We start from the raw sequence: 21,759 nt of genomic DNA, 5'->3' as shown, positions 1-21,759 counted from the left end.
CGGGGTTCAGCCTGTGATACCTGGTTTAGAGCATGGCCCAGGGGCTCAAAATAACCCAGCCCCCGGTTCAAACACCTGGACACCTGCAACAAATGACCAATAAAATATTTTAACTCAGTGGTTGTGAGCACAAAACAATATAATGTTGTTTCATGGATTCTTCTGACACACCCAGCCCCCCAAAAAAATCTACATCTTTTTCAAAAAAAAGTCTTTGAATCGAAAAGTTTGGTAAGTGTTGGCCTAGGGGTGCCTTTATTTTGCCTATATAAGCCTAATGGGAATCCTTCCTTGAAATATCCCTGTGAAATGTTAACGCACTGTGAAGATAATAACTTTGGCTATGTCAGGAGTGCACCAGAATTTCACGTCTTTGGAAGATGAACGGAGTAGAAGTCGCGTTCCCAGGGAGACACTGAGCCCCCGAGAACACGTGCTCGTCCTCTTCCTGCCAAGCAGGAAAGGTCCGCATTGTGAACAGTAATACAATAAGAAGAACGCTATAAAGAAATGTCATTCTGGGTTCCTGGATGACTTTTGCAGACTACTTAGACTACTGTATTCAAAAGCCGTCTGTATAATTCAGACCTCATTTCTATAGATCAGATTTCTGGGCTCACCGCTGCTCTGATCGCTGCAGGTAAAATGAAAGTTGTGGGTAGATCAAAAAAAAAACCAAACCCCCAAATCCCCGATATCCCCTTCTCGATCGTTGACGCAGGGTTTGTATTTTGTGGTTAGAGGAGATGACACCGGCCATAACGTAAGCGTAAAATGGTACGAAGTAATCCTTGTCGCGGTCGTTTTGTAAAGCCGTAGGGGAGTTAGGAAAAGCGATGCCCGTGAATTACAAGTGTAGCCTATTTAACATTCTGCTGCGCTTTGCTGGCATTTGAGCTAAATAGTGATTGTAGGGAAGGAAGCCCAGGTGACCTTTCTGTCGCCGCGGAGCAATACCAAAAGGGTTCTTTTTCCTGCTCTGCAGCTGTTAATGCTAAACCAGGGGGGTTTAGGCAACTTGATACGACAACGAACCATAAGCAAAACCCAAGTGCTTTGTTTTAGATAAAGTTTTCTTTTTACTGGGGTTGATGCCCAAAATCTAATGCTACCTAAACGTTCTCTCTTTCCGCCTCTGAATAGATATGGTTTTCTTTACGTACATTGAGGTAAGACGCAGTTCAGCATTAAATGGATTACAAATGGTTGGAGGCCAACCCGCTTCAATGTTGTCGGTCATTTTATTTAAGCTTTGACTCGTATTTCTTCTTCAGCCTGACTTTTTTCTTTCAACCCTTTTGATCTCCACTCAAATCTCAAGGAGAGATTGCCCATTTTAGCACCTGAAGCCGTTCAGCGCCGACGCAGAGCGGCGCTTCGCCCCGTCAGCGGAGCAGCCCTTGGTTTGCATCCCTGGCGCGAGCCCCTCAGCTCTCAGAGTGTTAGGATTTGCGGTTTCGCTTCAGGTACATCTGTCATTTCAAATTCAGATTCGAATCGGAAGTGCAATACCGAGCGGAGCAAGTCTGCCCCGCCAGAAGAGCTGTGGTCTTAACTCGGTTGATTTGGCGCCGTTTAACACGCCAGGGCTGTCGCACGGAGGAGATGACGCTGGTGATGGTCCGGTGAATTGTAGGTGGACCGGAGGGCTGAGAAGCTGGAGGGGAGCTGCAGTCCCGCCGTGCAATCCCTTTGCACGCTGGGCGTTTGAAGGAAGGGGAGAACAAATTTGCACCTGCTCGCGCTCACTGACGCGAGTCATCCTGCTGTTGCCCGTGTTTAACGGCCTCGTATTCAAACGCGATGTTGGGATTCATCACAATTTGTTCTTGAATACCTGCTTGGTTGATGTAAATCATAAAAGAAGGAGGAGGTTTCTTGAAGGTAATGGTTTTAAAGTGTAATGGTTTTAAAGTATGGCTATAATAATTGCTTAGATTTTTATTGTGCCGTCCCTGGTGCTGGCTGCTGAATCTCCCACCTTGATATTCAGATGCGTGTCATATAAAACTCATATAAAATCAAATCTAGCCCTCGAAGCCCTCAAAGCAATAAAATCCATCGTGCCAGGGTGGTATATGTCCACCCAGCAGAAGACCGGCCGCTCTGCAGTACAAAAGAGCTGGGACAGCATCGTGCTGCTGGGGCCAGCGACCGTCGCTGCTATAAAATACCTTTTGTCGGGGTCGTTGAAAGCAATAGCAATGTTCATCAACACGCTGCCGTCCGTAGGAGGCGAGGCCGGGAACGAGGATCCATCACTTCCCTGCTGGGAATATGCTAGGTGACAACCCTAATTGCTCTCTTAACGCTTCTATCATACTCCCAGCAGCGTAATTTCCCACAGGTCAGAGAAGCGTCACCCCCACCGCTGCCAGAAACAAATTCATTTCTTTCCCCGTCAGTTTGATTGCTTGGGTAGGATTCTCACGGTGACGGAGAAGAGCCAGTCACAGGCGCTGTTTGTAATTCCCTTAGACCTGTCGGCTGTAAAACTTAATTTAAAGTTGCTTGCTTTTTTTTTTTTTTGTAAAGAAAATAGTTTTTATCCGCATAATATACTTCTAGCAGTTGCATTATTCTCAGGTAGCGAATATGAGGGATTATTCCTTTTATAAGGATGAGTTTATCAGAGTTCATTTTGATGCTTTTCCACAGCCGGTGCATAGAGGAGAGCGGTGGAGAGTCAAGCATCACATCTTGGATGCTCGCTCTGTCGTTCCTTGCTTTGATTTGATTTCATTAAGGAAATACGTTCTGGAAAACGAGATCTGCAAAATCCTGTGGTCGGGACGTGTCGCATCCTATGCGTGCAAGGGATTGTTTGAGACCAGGAATATTTATTAGTTGAAGATCAGGCTCTTTTTCAAGTTTAAGCTCCATTTTCCAAAGAGTGTTACAGGTTACTCTGGTACTTGTACTTTTATCTTCTAATTTCTTTATCTTTGACGACTGTAAACCAGATGTGTGGTGTAACACTTAAACGGATGTTTTCCGAAATGCCGAACGTCTCGTCCTCATCGCAGGAGCATAGAGGTGCTCAGGTCAGAAGGGACCTCTGGACCTCCTCCGGTTCACTCTGCTCCTCCAAGCAGAGCTGGCTGTTCTTGGCTTCATCGAGCTGTCTTGTGACTGAAGTGGGACCAGGCCTAGTAACGATGAGATTTTTGTTTGGTTTTATCAAGTCAAACCTTGATTATTCTGGTTTTTACTAAATCAAGAGGAGGCACTGGAGGGGAGGTGGTTGTTACAGCTGGCCATGCTGTGACTGTAGGCCAAGGTGAAGGCCTAGAAGTTATTACAAATAAAAGGTCATCAAAGCTTTAAGAAGAAAGTAGATTGGGACTTAGGGGACCTCATTATCTCCACCCTCAAGCTCAGATCAGTCTAGTTTCTGAAACTCGGTGTGTGAATGTATCAAGTCACGAGTGCCATCGTAAGTAGGAAGAACGAGACATCAGAAGCGGTGGGGCCATTCAGGCGGCTGCCAGCTAGAAATCGGCAATGGTATACAGTCTTTAATTATCCTTTCCTTCCAACTTGGTTGTGAAGGCTTGAAGGAAAATGCTACACGTTGTGTCCGTGCAGGAGAACCCTGGTTTTGGACAAGGGAACCGCAGCAGGTATCGTACGCCAGGTTGTATGTGGCACCATGTGGAGATGCAGAAATTAGACAGTGTGAGATGGAGTTCCAGGAGACACTGAGAGGGGTGTTCAGTGGGAGCAGGGCAGGATTTGTACCATTGTCCAAAACCTTGGTGAGATCTAATCTGGAGTGTTCCAAACCACTTACGTTCACGGAGGACGAAGTCACGCTAGTGCAGGTACGGAGGAGCCAAGAGAGCTGAAAACAAAAAGTTAGGAGACCTTGAGTCATTTAACTCAGTGAAATAAAATCTGAGAAGGTTTTGGAGTTTTGTATATAATTATATCAAGGGGAAGAAAATAATTGTTTTAACTTGGGAATGGTTTTAGTCTAGGAACGGTTAGATATAAGCTTGCTATGGGTAATTTAGACTGGGGAACAGGAAAAGGTAGCTAACTGTCCAAGAGGTGAGTTTGGGAAGTGTCTTCAATGGCTGTATGGACAAACCCAATTTTAATTTGCATCTGCTAAGTTTGTGAAAGGTATCGGTATGGCGTATCTGACGCAGCAGGGAAATGGACTTTGTCATCTGTGGGATTCAGGAAATTCCCACCAGCTCCAGGGGATGTCTGGAACCAGAAACGAGGGTCCCCAGGAGGTGGTTCCGTTCCCCTCCAGAACTCATGGAAGTCCAGCTCTGGTGGGAATCTGCGTTCAGCCCCGACACCACAGACCCAGAAATCAAAAGTGATTGAGAGTCTGAGTTCGAGGTCCAGTCCTGTCTGCTAGTGGGGACCAAAAAAAAAAAATAGATATATCTGCTTTTCTTGACAGTGAAGTCAGTGTATTGCCATCCCTTAGTACAGCGAAGAGAGAGAAAGTGATCCCAAAATTAAATTAAAGGTTTTATCTTTGAAAATCATAGAACTTTTCCACCGGAAGATTGCAAGATAAAAAAGAAAATTATGCACCATACAAAACCTTTAGCATGAAGAAGAATGGTAGAAGGGAATATTTAAAGGCAGCGGGCCAATCTCTCTCGCCTCAACTGTGAAAATTAGGATGTGAATTAGTTGTTTCAGTCTAGACGTGCAGGTTTCTACCGACATGCTAAAAACCCCGGAGCCAGCCGGAGCTGAGGATATTTCCCGAAGGCAAAGGGCCAAACCCGTTATTCTTTGTGTGCATCGGTGAGCACTGAGGTGTCGCGTCCTCTGCTCATGGAGGATGCGGCACGGACTCGCTGGGACCAGCGGACGAGTCGGGACCAGCCACAAAGCGCCACGTGTATTTCTAGTGCAATTCAGCTTTCAGGCACAGCCCGTTGTTTCCTGCTGAAATAGATCTCGAAAAATCAATACATCCACCTCCACGTTAATTAACATTAACCACACGAATGTAAAACGCCGTGCAAACGAAGATGCGTGCTGCACAGCTGCTTTGCCGGTAGAAGAGCGATGAAATACTCTGCATCGCCGTCCAGGGTGATGGCACTATTTTTTTCCACAAACTCAATTCTGGAGTGATTTTTGAATCCCTCTGCAGAGGAGTTGCTGTTACGAGTTGGATAGGACTGCCTGGAGCATCAGCAACTTTGGGGTTACGTTTGGTTTAAGTTGTGATTTATTTTGCGCTGGGGTTACCGGTGCAGACTGTGAAGGCCTCCTTGAGAGGACTTTCCCCATCTCATCTAGGCTCGGTGCAGCTGGAGCGTGAAATCTCTTTTGGCTTTTTCAGTCCTTCTCCAAAGTTTTTAGCTTCTCCTCGGGCTGCAGCAGATAGATTCCCCCCCCCCGATTTTTTCACTTTATTTTCTAAGACTGTGTTGTGCTGCTCTCCAGACTTTACGTAACTGGGTTTGGGGGGTTTTTGGGCAATATATTAGTGGTGATAGAGCATGATCAAGGCAGGGTTTAGCAATAGTTTTTAAAATGTACTCTATCTGTTTATTACTAGCGAGATTGTTCATTAAGGTCTATGAATACTTTCTCATTGATTAAAAAAAATAGGTTTCTGGTGACAGCGTCTTTCACAGGCAAACCATCTTTTGCTTTTTCGCTTTGGTTTGATGCGGTTTTTAAACAGTGAGGTATTATTTTAGAAATGCAGCCTTTCCATAGCTCGGCAGGTTTTGTGATTAGTCAGTAGTTGCTTAAGTGGTGAAATCAGGAGGGAGAGCAAACTGCGCGTCTCAAGGACCAGGAGGATGTCTACTCCCACCTTCGCACCTTCAACAGACAAGACAGGGATGAAGGTTTGGCCACCCGTATCCTCTAGGCAAGCGCAGATCGTTTAGGATGTGGGTATGGAATTGTCTTAAGGGAGCATTTGGCTGTGTTTGTATAAAATCCGCTCTTTATTGATGATAAACTTCGCCCACAATTTACCCTTCCATGCTATTCCCACCGTAAAATAGCAGACAGAACAAGAAATTGAGGACCGGGACTAAAATACGGCCCTGTCAGCACCACAGACCGTGATGTTGGAGAGGGATGCTCTAGTTGGCTTTGCAGGAGTTAACCGGTCCGTCGGAGGAGTGGAGCGTGGCGGTGGGGAGCCCAGCGTGGGCTGCTGGAGGCTCTGCAGCTCTTCTGAGCGCTGCTGGTGCCCACTCCGGCTGGCGGAAAGTTGGGTCGAGCATCTCCGTGCTGCAGTTCAGAGCAGTGCTCAAACGAAAGCAGAAGCTGGATGGGAAGCACCGGCTCGCAGAGGAGCTAACTGCCTCAGCGGGAGGCTTTGAGGAGTTTGTAGACACTGATTTCTCGCAGGAGCCCCACTGGCTCATCTGGAAGCTGTCTGTGAAACCTGACTCAGCAAGACATGAAAAGGCTGCGGAAGAAAGAGCAGCAGCGAGTGTCTCCACTCGCATCAGCAGGCGCCGGTGTGGTCCTTCACGCCGTTAACTGTTGGTGTCCAGGATGTTAATTTTGTTGTTCTAATCCAAAATGAAAGGTCTGGGCACTTTCTCCTCTTGGTCGTGGTGCTTTCGTTCCCATTGTCGGTGTGACCTTTTGTGCAGCAATTAGGAGAAAGGGTTTGCAGTAATTAGCCAAGCAGAACTCATTCTGAGTGAACCTGGGTCCTGAGGTGGGTGCTGGTAACAGGGTGACTGGGAGGGGATGGCCTAGGTCCCAGGTCCACCCAGGGAGTCTCTGCCAAGGAGCAGCAGGAGATGGGCAGAGACAGGGCTGGAAACAAGGCTGCAGCATTGGGCACAGTGTGTCCGGGAGGTGGGACAGAAGCTATCTATGTCGTAGATCCAGGGTCCATCCAAGACATAGGGCCAGAGACAAGACAAAAGGCAAGTCCATACCTACAGCTGAGGGTCCCAGGCTGAGCTCCTGGACCGTGGGCAGAAGTTGTGGGTGAAGGTCCCAGTGAGGCTGCTCAGGGCATTTAAAGCCTATAGGCACGCTCAGGGTGATGACAAGCCCTTTATTTTATATTTATATTTATATTTTATATCTGTTAGAGTGGTGAGGCACTGGCACAGGTTGCCCAGAGAGGTTGTAGAGACCCCATCCCTGGCAGTGTTCAAGGCCAGGTTGGATGGGGCTTTGGGCAACCTGGGCTGGTGGAGGGTGTCCCTGCCCATGGCAGGGGGGTGGGACTGGATGATCTTTGAGGTCCCTTCCAACCCAAACCAGTCTATGGTTCTATGATTTTATTCATATAAACTCAAGTCCTTGACATCCATGACAACAGTTGGGTAGTATGGAAGAAGGTCAAAGGGTTTGTGAGGTAAAGGAGGGACGCAGTGAATTTGGCCTGCAGAGTGAAGGAGAGATGGGTGGGCCTGGAGGAGTCTGTACCATGGGCAGGAAGGTGAGATGGGCACAGACACTGGGGTGAGGATACTGGGATCCACTGGCAGGGCAGAGCATTGGCCGTGGGAAGAGGTAGATGAGAGTATGGTGCAAACCACAGGCCTTTGGTGGGATTGCAGCGACCTGAAGTATAGGGGAGTGGGAATGTGGTACCCAGGGCACTTGGTGGTGCCAGCCAAGGACAAGGGGTAGTGAACAAGTACCTCCCGCGGCTTGTCGTCTAGATCCTGCTGCCAGCATCCGTAAAGGAGAAGCCATATTCTCAGTACGACTCCCCTTCCCTTCTTTGCAGTCCTTGGGACTTTAAGAAGAACATTGTTTAAAATATAGTTCTTAAAAAAAACAAAACCCCAAACATCATGAATTCACAATAACCCCTTAACGAACGTTGTCAGCTGAAAGAGCCCCTTGGTGTCTGCAGGCAGCCAGACATCCCTGCGATGAGACGTGCTCTCGGTAACCAAGTACATTGCTGATCGCTTCCAAACGGGTGTCTGTCCCAGCACTCTTGTGCACAGAGATGCCAGGCGAGAAAAAGAACGTTACACAGAAATACTTGAAGGCTGGGGGAAAAAATCCACCCTCTAAGACGACGTTTTGGATGCGGTCATTTCCACTAACGTGAGCGAAGACTCTCCTGTGTTATTGTAGGGTTGGGATATAAATAGAGGGAGGCTGGCACAGGGAGGGGATAACCTGATCCCTGCCTCTGCGGCGATCGCAGGCGTGCGGCTTTATGAGCACGCCAAGGCAGTAACGACAGCCCAAATGGGTGCGGCCTCGTTAATTCTTGAAGAGAAGCCAGCTGCCGGCTCTGGTAGTGCTGAGGCTAGTCGCTGCCCGTCTCATCTCACGCACTTCGCTCAAGCTCCTCGTGCGTTGGTTTCCTCACCTCTAAAATATGTTTACAGATACTACCGTGTACCTTAGCTCCTCTGAGACGTAACTGTGACCACGTGAACCTCTTGCACGCGGTTTAAAATGACCGTTGCATAAGCGCCGTGGTGATATTGTTCCTGTGTAATAGACCTATCATGTTACTTTAACTCTCAGATCACAGTTTGATTTGATTTTAATATAGCTGTTTTCGTAAATAACGGCAAATTAGTAACTTACCGCTCAGGAAAAGTGCCTGTGGGTTAAATTAGTTGTGGCGGAGGTCACAGATTATTTCCTGAGCAGTTTGCAATTATCAGTTATGACTTTAATATGGTGAGACTATACTGAAAGCGTACGGCAAAGTTAATAAAGAGTTCTCTCCTTATTAACACCGTCACCTGGGTGGTTCACAGCCCTTTCGTACTGTTGCCGCCAGGAGCGAGTAGAAGAACCCGATTACGCCTCGCAGCAAGGGGGAAATCCTTGTGCAGACTGCCGACAGAGTAGGTACCGTCAGATCTGTGCCGGCTTCATGGTAACCGAGTGGTAGCAAGACCTTTTTTCTCTGCTTTCAGATCACGAGGAGCACGTACCCTTCTCTTCTCAGAATAGTTTTCGGCTGACACAAGGCCCTCCAGGTTTCCTGAGTCGCTGGCGGCTTGCGATCGTGTGTATAAATGTGAAGGTGGCGCGCAGGGACTGAGGTTACACCAACTTTTAAAAATACTTTTAGCAATACTTTTTGTCCTCTGCGTCTCCCCATCCGCTTCCGACGGGCAGGAGAGGGTTCAATATTATATTATACACGATAGCGCCTGTCATAGTGCTTCTGCTTTAATTAACACTATTTTGGGGGCAAATTTTATCTACATTGCATCTGTTGGTATCAGCATAGGTAGTCTGATAATGCAACACCACTACGATAATGCAGCATCGCTACGTCGGATCTACAATCCGTAAAAAATAACGGCAGCCATCTCTTGCGTAGTTTCTTCTGTCAGTAGCCCCAAGGGATCCCAGGGAAAATGAAAGGCTTTTTTTCTCATTGTAATGTAGGAATCGGATAGTGAAGGATAGCGATGTAGTGGCGTACTGGAAATACTCGTGTATCTAGAAATAGGTGGCTGCATAGGAATACAGTGGAATGTGGGAATGAGGTGGTGGAATGGCTTGTTCGAGGCTGGGCTGTAGGCAGCGCAAGGCAGACAAGGGAGCAGTCGCAGTGCAGTATTTGTAGCAACGGTTGTTTCCCCAGGTACATAGGATAATTGCAAAAATTACAGATTTTTTTTAAAAAAATGAAGACACTTTCATTAATAGCAACAATAAATTTTTTGTAAACTGCACTTGATTTTCCGTCATTCATGAAACTGAAAAGAAGGAGAAGCCTTTCAGGTGATTTCCTTTTCCTGAAATAACATCCATCGTTAATAGAAAGGACAAAAGAGTTGTCAGACTTCACACAGCATCCTGAAACAATCCTTACTTGTTGGGAGCGTTTTGAGTTAAAACTCGGCATAATCGTAGCAGCAGCTGTTGGAGTTTCATTTGCTGTTGGTTTGGTGCGTGCCTTCAAACTGGGGTACCTTAAAGAGCAAAATTTCTTTCGTATCGCGTTTCATTCCTTTTGTAGAAGGTGTGATTTTAATGCCTTCTCCTACTGCAACTATGGGGATTTTTGTAGATTTTATTAAACGCCGTATAAAGTTGCACATCTTATTATGTTCACATTAAAATTTTGAGACATTTAGTAGATCGCATTGTATTTATTAATTCCAGCAACGTATTTTTGTAGTCAAAACCAATGGCGAATGGATGTTCTGTTCTCAGAAAGTGTTGGGAAACCAGACCCCAGTCTACGAGGAGCATTTTTCTCCAGTCAGAAGGTCCAGGTAACTGATACAGACTGTGGCTTACACCATCAATCATGACGGACCACGCCACCATTCTGTAGGTCTGCGTTGACTTGACTCCAGCAATGACTACCAAGAAAAAGCAGGAGAGGGGAGAGTGCAGTTGATGGTGCAATAAAGTCAACGCGCGTTTTTTGTTTCCATGTGTGTTAGGTGATCACATCCTTCGCTAGGATAGCCCTAACGTTTCAGATAAAACTACCTATAGGTGACACCTGTCTTGAGCAGACTGTCCTGGGAAGAGCGATGGCCATCCTATCTAAAAACGGGCTCGTAGACTGCCAAAGGGCTATTGGCTGCAGCAGCGTCCCCAAATGTATATTTAGGATTGTGCGTTTTTTCATTTCTTTCTCTAAAATCGATGATGACAACCCGGTTTTCTTTGACCAAAAGTAACTGGAGGAGCTTGACCAGCTACCAAGAGTAGACGGATCAGTGTGTGGTCTTTGGTGGTTGCTCTGCAGAAGCTGCTGCTGCCTGGGGGAGGTCTACGGTAGAAAGCTCAAGTCCTGTGGGACTTCTGGAAACGAGTGTTTAGATCGTTTAAACTTGAGAATGGTGTTAATGAGGGTTTTCAAAGAAAAGATGGAAAGAAAAAATCAGGTCTTCCCCAGTGGGTTTTAAAAATTTGCCGCAGGAAGGTCCGGAGGTTCCTAATTTGCTGATATTCAAGTTCTTTAGTGCGTTTTACCCTTTTCCCGTGCTACACACTTGACCTTGTTACAGCATTTTTAATAAGGTTGATTTAAAGTATTTAGGACAAGGCATGTCAGAAATAAGTGAAAGGAAAAAAAAAATAAATTACAGGGAAAATCAGTTAACAGCTTGAATTTAGTGGTAATAGCTCAAAACCCAGCACCTCTAGCTCCCCTCCTTATTTTGGGGGGCATTTTCTGATTGCTTCCTCACTTTCACACGGGAAGTAAAAATGGTCTTTATTGGGTGTTCTGAGGAGCGGCACCCAAATTCAGCAATCCGCTGAAAAACAAGCCCGAGCCCTATCCTTTAGGGAGAGGGGTTTGCTTACCTGGAGAGCTAAAAACAAATCCCGCCCGTATTTTACTTTGAAATCTATTTTGACAGACAAAATGCCGGTCAGGGGACGAGCAGAGGAGGCTGGGCTGTAAACACGATACTTCCCGCGGCGGAGTACTCGCACCTCGTAATAAATGTTATTTTGTGCCGGGAGGCTGGGTCTGGCGGGGGGACACACGACCGATCCCGAAAGCTTGGGCAGACATCACGCCGAGGTCGCGCCCGTTGCGTCCATGTCTTGGGAAGAACGCGGAGCGGCGTTCGCTGGCGGTGTAACAGCGAGTTTCAAGCGAGTATAATGGTATATCGTTAAATCACGTCATCCAAACGTGGTTTGCGTTTATGCGAAGAGTTCTGTCGGCATTATTAAGGGGTTAGGTGTGGTGGGAGCTGCGAGCGGCGGTGTTGGAGCAGGGCTTTGGTGAATTAGGGGATGTACGAAGGTAAAAAAGCAAAAAGATGGGAATCAGCTGAAAGATTTTTTTTAAATCTAAGACAAATTTTTCAAAGCCTAAAGTGAAATGGGGGAACAGAGGCTGACGTATGACCTTATCTCTGATTAAAGCTGCCTGTATCATTCACGTTTGCGTTTTCCGACACAGCTTTATAAATAGTGTGATCAGTACGCTTTTATCAGAAAAGTTCCTGGAAACGGTTAAAAAAAAAAAAAATCATCGTTCTTAAATTAAGTTGTTGGCAGCTTATCGGAAGCAAAATTGTTGAAACTTCCCCAGTTATATGGGGTGAACTAGGTGACAAATTATAACAAGAAAAATATATATATATGCGCATTTTATTTCTTCAGTAAGGTGCTCGTGTTCATAGCGCTGTGATAACACGCTCTGGAAGAGCTTTAGGAACGTGGGCAACCTTGGCAGCTCATTCCACCGGGGGGTTAAGGCGCTGAGCGGCGGTGCGAGGTCTCCTGCCGTGGTTTTTGGCGCGTGCCCCGGGCGGGATCGGTGCCCGCTTGCGAGCAGCCTTGTGCCTCTTCGTACGAGAAACCCCCCGCAGCAGCTGTGACCTTTCTCCGAGTCCCGAAGTTTGAAGCTGGAAGGGCTGTAAAAATACCAGGGCTCGCCCGGAGGACAAAATTTAGTCACGGGCTGGAAGGAAGGAAGGAGGCATCGTGCCGGGAGGAAATGGTGGAGGCACACGTTCGCCATGGAGTACTCGGAGAGTGAAGGCGATTCCTCCGACGGAGAGTGCTGTTTCTCGGGGAGCAGCGATGAGTACTCCTGCGATGATGTCCAGAAAGCGTCCGAGTCAGTATCGCAAGCAAGGCTTCACGTAATTACTTGTGGCAGTTAATGCTCTGCACGTCTAATAACTACTCGTTGCATTTAATGCCCCGCGCGTCTAATAACTACTCGTTGCATTTAATGCCGTGCATTGCCATTAACTACTTTTGCATTTAATGCTGGGCACTTCTGGTAATTACCGTTGCATTTAATGCCATGCACTTGTAATAAGTGTTTGCCGCATTTAATGCGGCGCACTTCTAATAATTACTTGCTACATGTAATGCCGTACACTTGTAGTAGTTACTTGCTGTAGCTGGTGGCCGCCTGTGGAAATGCTGCCTTTTAAAACGTGGACCGACAATTTGTCGTGCTCGAAGGTGACTGAGGTTAATTCGGAGCTCGGGGGCACGGCCCTGGGTATGTTTGTCATTTTTAAGCGTATGCGAGGTGTTGGCAGGGTTTGGAAATCTGAGCATGTCTTGTATTTCACAGCTGATGTACGTAAAGGTTTCACGTTTGGATAAACCTGAAAATACGTTGGGTTTTTGGGGGTTTTTTTTCCCCTTTCTGTTTCTAGAAACTCGATGAGATTTTTAATCCTGCTTGCAGCCTGGTTGGGAACGGCCCCTAACACAAGAGCACGCCAGGTTTCTAAGCCCGCTCACAACCGATGTAGACCGTGGGAGCAGAAAGCTCCTTTCCCCCGCCCGGCAGTCCCTCCATGCGGAATTTGCAGGACGAGGGTCCTGCGGCGGCAGGGTGTGGGCGAGGATGTGCAGGTTGGTTGTCGAGATACCCAAAGACAGCCATTTCTTGATTTAACGCTTCACGTACGAGCCACTTTAGCATTCATTTTTTTAAAAAAATGCTTTTTCCTGACTTATCGGTCACTTCTGTTCGTGCAGAACACAAGGAAACCTCGGAATCGCGTGACTTTTGGCATTAAAAACCCCAGCCGTCCCTCTGGCTCGGGTGTGGATGCGACGTGAGACGCCCTTTGGGAAAGCGCCTTCTTCCTACATCTGTTTCCTGCTGATTCAAAGGATGTATTAAGTACAAGACAGTGGAAACCCTAACAGTCTCACGGGCGTTTTAATCTCTGACGTTAAGGTTTATTTAAAATGTTTGCACTGACGCCACCAATAGCTGGATTTGACTTGTCTGTAATCATGTAACTATAATATAGTAACTATAATCGTGTCTATAATCCGTAACTATAAAGGTTTAAACTGGGGTTTTTGCGGCAGAAAGGCATCGGAGATAATGGGACAAAGATGTTGAGTTTTAACCGGAATCAATGAACAACCAAAAGGTTTACGTGCCCGTTTTCCTGCGGTAAGGTACCGGTGACAGTGGGCTACGGCAACTTAACGGCGTACGAGACGTTATCGGTCCTTATCCGCTCTACATTTACCAAAGTTTCAGAAGTCGAGAGAGATGATTGTCTGCTGCTCTTCAGCTACTTCTTTCTATTTGCTTTAAATTACCATGATTTTGTTTAGCGTTGCGGCTAAATTAGCACTAACGTACACTTCATTTCATCGCAAATAGGCTCACGGACAGCATCCGCATACAGGCTAAATTAGCACTAACGTACACTTCATTTCATCGCAAATAGGCTCACGGACAGCATCCGCATACAGGCTCCACTGTGGATGTTTCTTTCATTTTGTAGTTGTGCTTGCTCTGTTCTAACGATATTCAGGATAGCTCAGAAGTTACTACAGTTAATTAATGATTACCTTAAAGGGAGAGTGCACACTCCTGTAGGAGTGTGCTTTTTTTTTTTTTTTTTTTACTATATTCCTGCTTTAATACCTCCAATCTTTACATAGGGGAAACTGTAATTTCTAACAGCACTTTTAAATCTCATTTTTTGCCCCAGTGGAAGTGTACAGTGGTTTCCCAGTTCTAAATGAATTAGGTGTGTTTATAAGCGGCGGGGCTCTTTCCCCTCTAATCCACTTACCCTTCATATGTGGAAAGGATTGGAGGGCATCCGAATAAAACAGCCACTCGGAATCCTCTGCGTCTGTTTGGCCGACACAGAAAATGCAAGGACATCTCTATCGCCCTGATGAAACACCGAATCGGTGCGATGAAAAATGAATTAACTTCGTATTTTAGAGCTTGGGCTGGCCATGGCCACATTCGCAGTGGGGCAGGGAAAGGGAGAACACAAAGCAGCTGGTGATGAAGATACAGAAAAAAATGTCCAGAGCCCAGTTCTAAGTGCAATATTTCTAATTTCTGAAAATTTTAATTTCTGAAAAAGGTACCAGCGCAGTGTTTCGATGCCAAGACCTTTCAAAAGCTCCGTCCTAATCGTGCCCCTTTTTTCGGCACAGTCCCAGCCTCCTCCACGCTCAGAGATCGAATGCATCGCGATTCCTGTAGCAAACCGTATACGTCGTACCTGCTCTGAGTAGCAGAGCTGACATCCTCCTTAACTGGGTGCTTCGTGTTCCAACGTTGAGATATTACGTAGGTTTTTGGGGAGAAGGACGTAAGCAGAAGTCAAATGTTCATAAATTCATCTGTGCAAATAGCTAATACTTTGCTAAAACGGTTTCTGTGCACACGTCTGGCGTAGTAAGAAACGAGACTTTGCCTAAACCAGATGAAAGGTACGGGCTGATGCGTGGCTGGATGTCTGATTTACAAGGGGAACCTGGTTTTCTGTTCATGCGTGGGTTTTAGCTTTTGCGTGCTTGAAGCCTCTACGGGCGATGAACATCAAATCAATAAAGGCGAAAAGCTGTGAAACCCAGAAATTTATTCTGGAAGTGCTTTAAGGATGCCATATGTTTGGAATTAAAAAGATTGTCGTGAAAACAATGCAGCTTACTTAAGAAATGTATTTTTTTTTCTTTCAGGGAGGATGTCAGAACAGCCAACGTCATCGCGGCTGAAGCAGTAACTTGTCTGGTCATAGACAGAGAGTAAGTACACCATTTTCCTACCTTGGGGTGTATCTCCAGTTTGCACCTTTTACAGTTTTTAACTAAACCCTTTAATCATTTTCTCCAGGGAGGTGGTTTAATTTTGAGTGATAAAGTCACAGTAGATACGTATCCTTGATGAAGTAGAGGGAAGGTCCCCCTAAATCAGTAAGACAAAAGTCAGTAGTGACAAATACGACCAATTAAGAAGCGCGGAAAGACAAAATGGAAATAAATGGGGAGGTAGCATTACTGTGGAAACAGATCCAGGCATTAACGGTGGAACACAGATTGATGTTCGTGTCGGCAAAACGTCACGAAAGGCATCAAGCTTCTGGTAAATGTTAGAGCAGGATGTTGTTATTTTAGTCCATGTGGGGATGGAGAGCCCTTGTCCAAAGGACGTAGCCCCGCTTGAAGCTCTGCGGCTCAAAGGAGATAGAGGAGACCTGAAGAGTAAAATAATGTCTTATGGAGGGAGCTTGAAGGAATCGGGGGCGGGGGGGTAAGCAAGGAAAGGAATGCCTGGGCTCCAGAAAACAGTGCTGCAAATTCAGCCGCTCTCTACAAGTGTTGGGAGTGGGATTTAAAAAAATTAGCATTACCTTGAAAATTCACCGTGACTCCTGGGGTGGTTTTCCAGTTGTGAGGGCAGTGAAGCACTGGCATAGACCGTCAAAAGTACGGGCAAATCTTCCATGGGAGTCCTTCTAAGGGAGTGTGGTATAGATCTGTGAAACCGTGAGAGAGGTGGGTGGGATGCATGGGGGTTGACTTTTCACGGCCTCCCCCAGTGCAAGAACCCAAGGAGACCTGCAGGAGAGAGGCGAAAGCCGAGAGGAGGTGGCTTCGTCACGTGGGGATCGCTCACAGAGCTATAGGAAAACGAGAAGAGTTTGCAAGCGTTCAAAACGAAAAGAAATCCATTGGATTTTTTAAACATGTAGGTCCTACCTCTGGGCTAGGAACTTTGGGAGGGGTGTAGGAGAGTACCAAGGCAAGTAGGACAAGTGGTTGCCCTGTCCTTGAACTCTTCCCTGGGCACGTAGTCTTATGCAAGATGCCATCAGTGATGGGTTAGGAGTGATCTCCGAATCTCTTCTAATATTCTGAGGAGATACGTGAGAGAGACTCAAGTATCTTGTAGGGATGATCTACAGACACTCAATCCTGCTTTGACACAAGGGGTTTGTGTTCAGCATCTTACAGTCCTTCCTTTCTGGAGATCTGGTGTTCTGTAGTGGCTGAGCTGGGGAAGTCCTAGGTCTTGTGATATGGTAGTTTGTTTATGATCAATTAAAAAAAAAATTACGGTCTATCCGTTGAAAACAGATGGTGAACTTCAGGACTGTCAGCTGAGTGGCTTGCTTTCAGATACACAAGCAAGGTAGCCTGGTAGATAGAAGACACGCTGCGCCTTATCATTCTGTGGGGCAAAGAGAAGAAGAATTGCCATAATTAGATAATTTAGCAAACATTAATTCAGAGAAATACAAAGCAGCAAGTAATTTATGCATTTTTTTTCTGAACGCTTCTGTAAGGGTTGTTTTTTTTTTCGCTGTAAGCATTAAAAAACCCCAAATAACTAGTAATTGCAGAGTCAGTCATTCCTCATCGTTTTACAGACTATTTCTTTGCTTGTCTCTTGTGCCTTTTTCTCAGTATATAATGCCCTTGAAATAGCAAGGAAGTACAAGTTAAATTTAAACTGATGAAGCTGTAGTTAATCTGTACCAGAGATTCTAGTAATGCTCTGCAATTAGTAGCAGAGTAACCCTATTTATAAGAATCCTATTTATAGTGCAAGAAAAGTAATGCTCTTTATGGCACTATTTGTAGTTCAAGGAAGGTTGTCCTCTGTCCTGACCAGCTCTGACTTTCTTGTTACAGCTCTTCTCTTAGATTATTATTTTATAGGCACGCGAATAACTGCAGAAACTAATTTTAATACAGAGAAAATCTGCTAAGACTTCTGCAAATTTGGAAAATTGTGCAGACGCCGTTCTGTTAATGAGGAAAATTAGCATTTCTTTATATCCGGACACACAGAACTTTACAACGTTTGGGTTGTTATGGTGGACATGGTAAATGTTCGCGTTGAGTTATACGCCAGGTGGCAATGGGAACTGGAAGTTGGCTTTACCTACAGTCGGAAGTTGTTCTGCGCAGGAGGAGGGGTGATGCATGGCATTAAGGTTTTCTAATATTTTTTATTACAAGACAAGCTCTTTGCTTAGTCAAATGTAACTACAGAAGCAGCAATTTTCATGCTCCGTGTGTGCCTCGATCTGAAACGTTTCAGCAAAATTGATGTTGCAATTTCAAAGAACAAGTTATGGGAAAATATCGTTTCCTTAACAGTCAGTCCATTTCTCTGAGAAACTGGAGAATTTCAGTCTTACTGTCAGTAGAAGTTAATATTACCCACTGGCACTATCTTGTCATCAGGCTAACTCTTCAAGCTTCCTTTTAAAAGTCTTCCCAAGACATCCAAAAATTGTTCCACACAACTGCTAATACAGCTGCCGTACTCCCATCTAGTTAACGCTTGAGCTGTAGGAGTCACACCTTGGCGTCACAGCAAGTTACACCTAGGACAGATGGAAGAGTGGTCTCTGGATTTGGCAAAATTATGAGCAGTTGTACAGCTGGTTTAGTTGCTGGAGGATTTTGAGGGTAATAATACGGGAAACTTTCTTTATAGGGATGAGCCAGGCCACCAAGCAAGCTCCGGGAGAGTTGGGGTTGAGATGAGACGTTGCTTAAGCATGAAAAGATGAAATCATTTCTGAAATTCCAAAAAAATATGTATGAAAATGCTACAGGGGTGAAGCAGCGGGAGTTGAAAATACCATGAGGAAAGCCAAACAGTAGTACATGATGGGTCATTAATTACCAAACTCTCACGATGTCGCTGCTGCCTTACTTTTTAATTTCCTCGTGAAATTACAGTCAAAAACCACCCTGAAGTTGCCCAAAAAGTAGTATAGCTATTTCTTGCAAATCTATGTTGACATGCTTTGCAATGGATTTTCAGCATCCTTTTCTGATGTAGAAGTGAGCAGAGTCGTTATCTAACAAAGAAAACGACCTTCAGTACAGCAAGCATTTGCTGTGTCCCATGACTTTAAGCCATTTTGTTCCCACTTGTCCTTGTCCTGAAAATATTTGTTACGAAGGACAACATTGACATTCTTTCCGTCTTGCAATTATCTTCTTAAGTCCCTTCCTTTACCAGAATAATGAATTTCAGTGGGATTTGGTCCTTAACGCTCTCTGGCTTCATCAGCAGTCTCCACCATGCAGGAGGTGAGCTGAAGCCGATCATCCGGCTCCAACCAAGCTGTAGGAGAAATTTCAGCTGACTTTGCTAAGGCTTAACGTCAGGTTTTGCTGCATTTCACTCCCATGTGAATGAATAAATATTGCTCGTGAACAACCAGCGCGTTGAACATCCTTTTCTCTAAATTGGAGACAGATGGATTTGATAGACGAGCTCTTTGGTGGATGAGGAATTGGCTGGATGGTCACATCCAGAGAGTAGTGGTCAGTGGCTCAATGTCTGGCTGGAGATCAGTGACGAGTGATCTCCCTCAGGGGTCCATATTGGGACCAGTACTGTTTAATATCTTCATCAACGACACAGTGGGATCGAGCACACCCTCAGCAAATTTGCAGACACCACCAAGCTGAGTGGTGCAGTTGACATGCCTGAGAGACAGGATGCCATTCGGAGAGACATGGACAAGCTTGAGAAGCGGGCCCATGTGAACCTCATGAGGTTCAACAAGGCCAAGTGCAAGGTCCTGCACGTGGGTCAGCGCAACCCCTGGTATCAATAAAGGCTGGAGGATGAAGAGATTGAGAGCAGCCCAGCAGAGAAAGACTTCAGGGTACTGGTGGATGAGAAGCTCCGCATGAGCCAGCAATGCGTGCTCACAACCCAGACAGCCAACCATATCCTTGGCTGCATCACCAGCAGTGTGACCAGCAGGTTGAGGGAGGGGATTCTGCCCCTCTACTCTCGTGAGACCCCCCCTGCAGTGCTGCGTGCGGCTCTGAGGTCCCCAGGACAAGAAGGACATGGAGCTGTTGGAGCGAGTCCAGAGGAGGCCACGGAGACAATCCGAGGGCTGGAGCACCTCTGCTATGGAGACAGGCTGAGAGAGTTGGGGTTGTTCAGCCTGGAGAAGAGAAGGCTCTGGGGACACCTTATTGTGTCCTTCCAGTACTTGAAGGAGGCTTATCACACAGATGCTGACAGACTTTTTAGTAGGGCCTGTTGTGATAGGACAAGGGGTAATGGTTTTAAACTAAAAGAAGGTAGATTCAGACTAGATACAAGGAAGAAATTTTTATGATGAGGTGGTGAGACACTGAAACAGGTTGCCTGGAGAGGTGGTAGATGCCCCATCCCCGGGAACATTCAAGGTCAGGTTGGACAGGGCTCTAAGCAACCTGATCTAGTTGAAGATGTCCCTGCTCATTGCAGGGGGGTTGGACCAGGTGACCTTTAAAGGTCCCTTCCAACCCAGACTCTTCTGTGATTCTGTGAACCTTTGGGAAGATGTCCTTCAGCAATAACCCGAACCCAACAATGAAGAAGATACAGGGTCAGCATTGAACTTTTAATTTGGTTGTTCTTTTAAACTAGGTGAGCTACTTCACATGGCCTCTGCAGCGTATTTTCTGATACTAGCGTGCATGGCACAGGAGAAATGTGAATGTGAGCGTTTATTGTGTTAAATGAGTGCTTTAGCTCAGTCTGCTGATACCATGTTGGCCTAGATGTAAGAAGCCAATAAATGGTGGGAGTCAGTAAACTTGGGGCAGAAAACAGCAAAGGTGCGGCGTGTTCTTCTGAGGTAATAAGAAGGAAGAAAGTGTAAGAGCATGTAAGTGAATAGCAACAATGGAAGTATATTTATTCAGGGAATGGAAGTTACTGAAGATGAGCGCATGTGATCCTTGAGCTGGAAGCTGTGTATGGGCAATATATCACATGCTATAGTTCATGGAGGAGAAAACATGAGAGTTTGGGTTGCAACTGGAAATTATTCTGGAGTTTGGATTGATTCTGAAGACATGGAGAAGTGGCTGCACATAGAACTGAAGCATTGCAGATGCCACCTGAAGCATTGCAGATACCTAGACATCAGTGGGTGGCAGATCTCTCGATAAGGACCGTGACTCTTCAGAGGTAATGATCACAAAGAGGGTGGCAGCATGAGCTAGCAGAGGGAAAAAAGCCATAAAGCAGTAAGTTTGTTGTGCAGAGGAGAGAGCATAAGCAGCAGGCCGTGACTGAAGATGAGGAGGCAAGGAGGAAGACCTAGCTCCAGCCAAGAACTGCAACCTGTGAAGAAAATCCAGGCTGTGACCGTGCGAAGAAGGGAGATTTTGCAGCGTTAGGGGAAATTCTGCAAGGAATCTGTTGCGAAACTGGGGATTGTGCAAGGAGCCAGAGGGGGCAAACTGGGGCCCCTGAGCAAAGGGAATCATGGGCTTATCCCAAAAACAGAAAGGCATGTCGTGTGCCAGGAGTAAAGGCGCAAAATTTGTGCAGAGATAACGGAAATATGATGGAGGAGCAACCACACATGAAATGCAACTGGAAAAAAAATACGATTAAGGTAATAGGGATCAATTTCATTGGGATTCAATAGGCTGGAACCTAAGAAGGAGGAGGTGTTCAGCATGGATATCTGTTCTGGGTCAAAATCACTTTGAAGCAGACAGTAAAGGAGTAGTAGCGAAGGGACTCCTGGATGTGTTTGGATGTGGATGTGTTTCAATAGGAATAGCAAAAATAGGAAAAGTTTTTGTAGAAAGAGAGCGCTCTGGACCTGTGTCGTTATAAATGACTGTAAATTTCCAGAGAAGAGGGGAAAATAATTGCTACTAAAAATGGAAAATCCCAGAAATCCCTGATGAGGATAGCGTAACAAGTGGTCACTGAAGCAGCAGAGTTGGTGGAGTAGGTTTTGGCACATAACGAACACAAAAGTCATGGGTTGTTTTTTGGTAAGCAGTGATGAGCAGACCATGGAAGATTACCTTGCATGAAATGATAATTTGTTGATTTAGCTTAAATTGTTTCAAAAGTAGGTCTGTAACGTTGATTCTCAATATTAAAAATGGAAAATTGAGAAATTAAAGGAGCTCTTTGGGAAATCAACTGCACAGGGGCACCTACAATTCCTTCATCTTCAGGTCTTAGAAGTCCGCATCAAAGAAAGCCAACACATTTAGGAAATTATTTATAGGGATTTGTAGGAGTTTGTGTTTGGGAATGGCTGAAGAGAATTGACTGGCAGGTTTGCGATTGCTACC

General features: G+C 45.8%; 1 protein-coding gene across 3 annotated transcripts in view; it reads left to right on the top strand.

Annotated features, from left to right (window-relative positions):
• Positions 1-21,759, top strand: part of PRKG1 (protein kinase cGMP-dependent 1) — a 507,011-nt gene that overhangs the window by 411,626 nt on the left and 73,626 nt on the right. For all 3 annotated transcript variants that reach the window (XM_075759023.1, XM_075759022.1, XM_075759024.1), the window contains exon 8: positions 15,361-15,426. In XM_075759023.1, the coding sequence (XP_075615138.1) occupies positions 15,361-15,426 (66 nt within the window). The remainder of the gene's footprint in view (positions 1-15,360; positions 15,427-21,759) is intronic.

This window comes from Balearica regulorum, chromosome 7 (assembly GCF_011004875.1).
Source record: "Balearica regulorum gibbericeps isolate bBalReg1 chromosome 7, bBalReg1.pri, whole genome shotgun sequence".
NCBI lineage: Eukaryota > Metazoa > Chordata > Aves > Gruiformes > Gruidae > Balearica > Balearica regulorum.
This window is presented reverse-complemented; position numbering and strand designations above follow the sequence as displayed.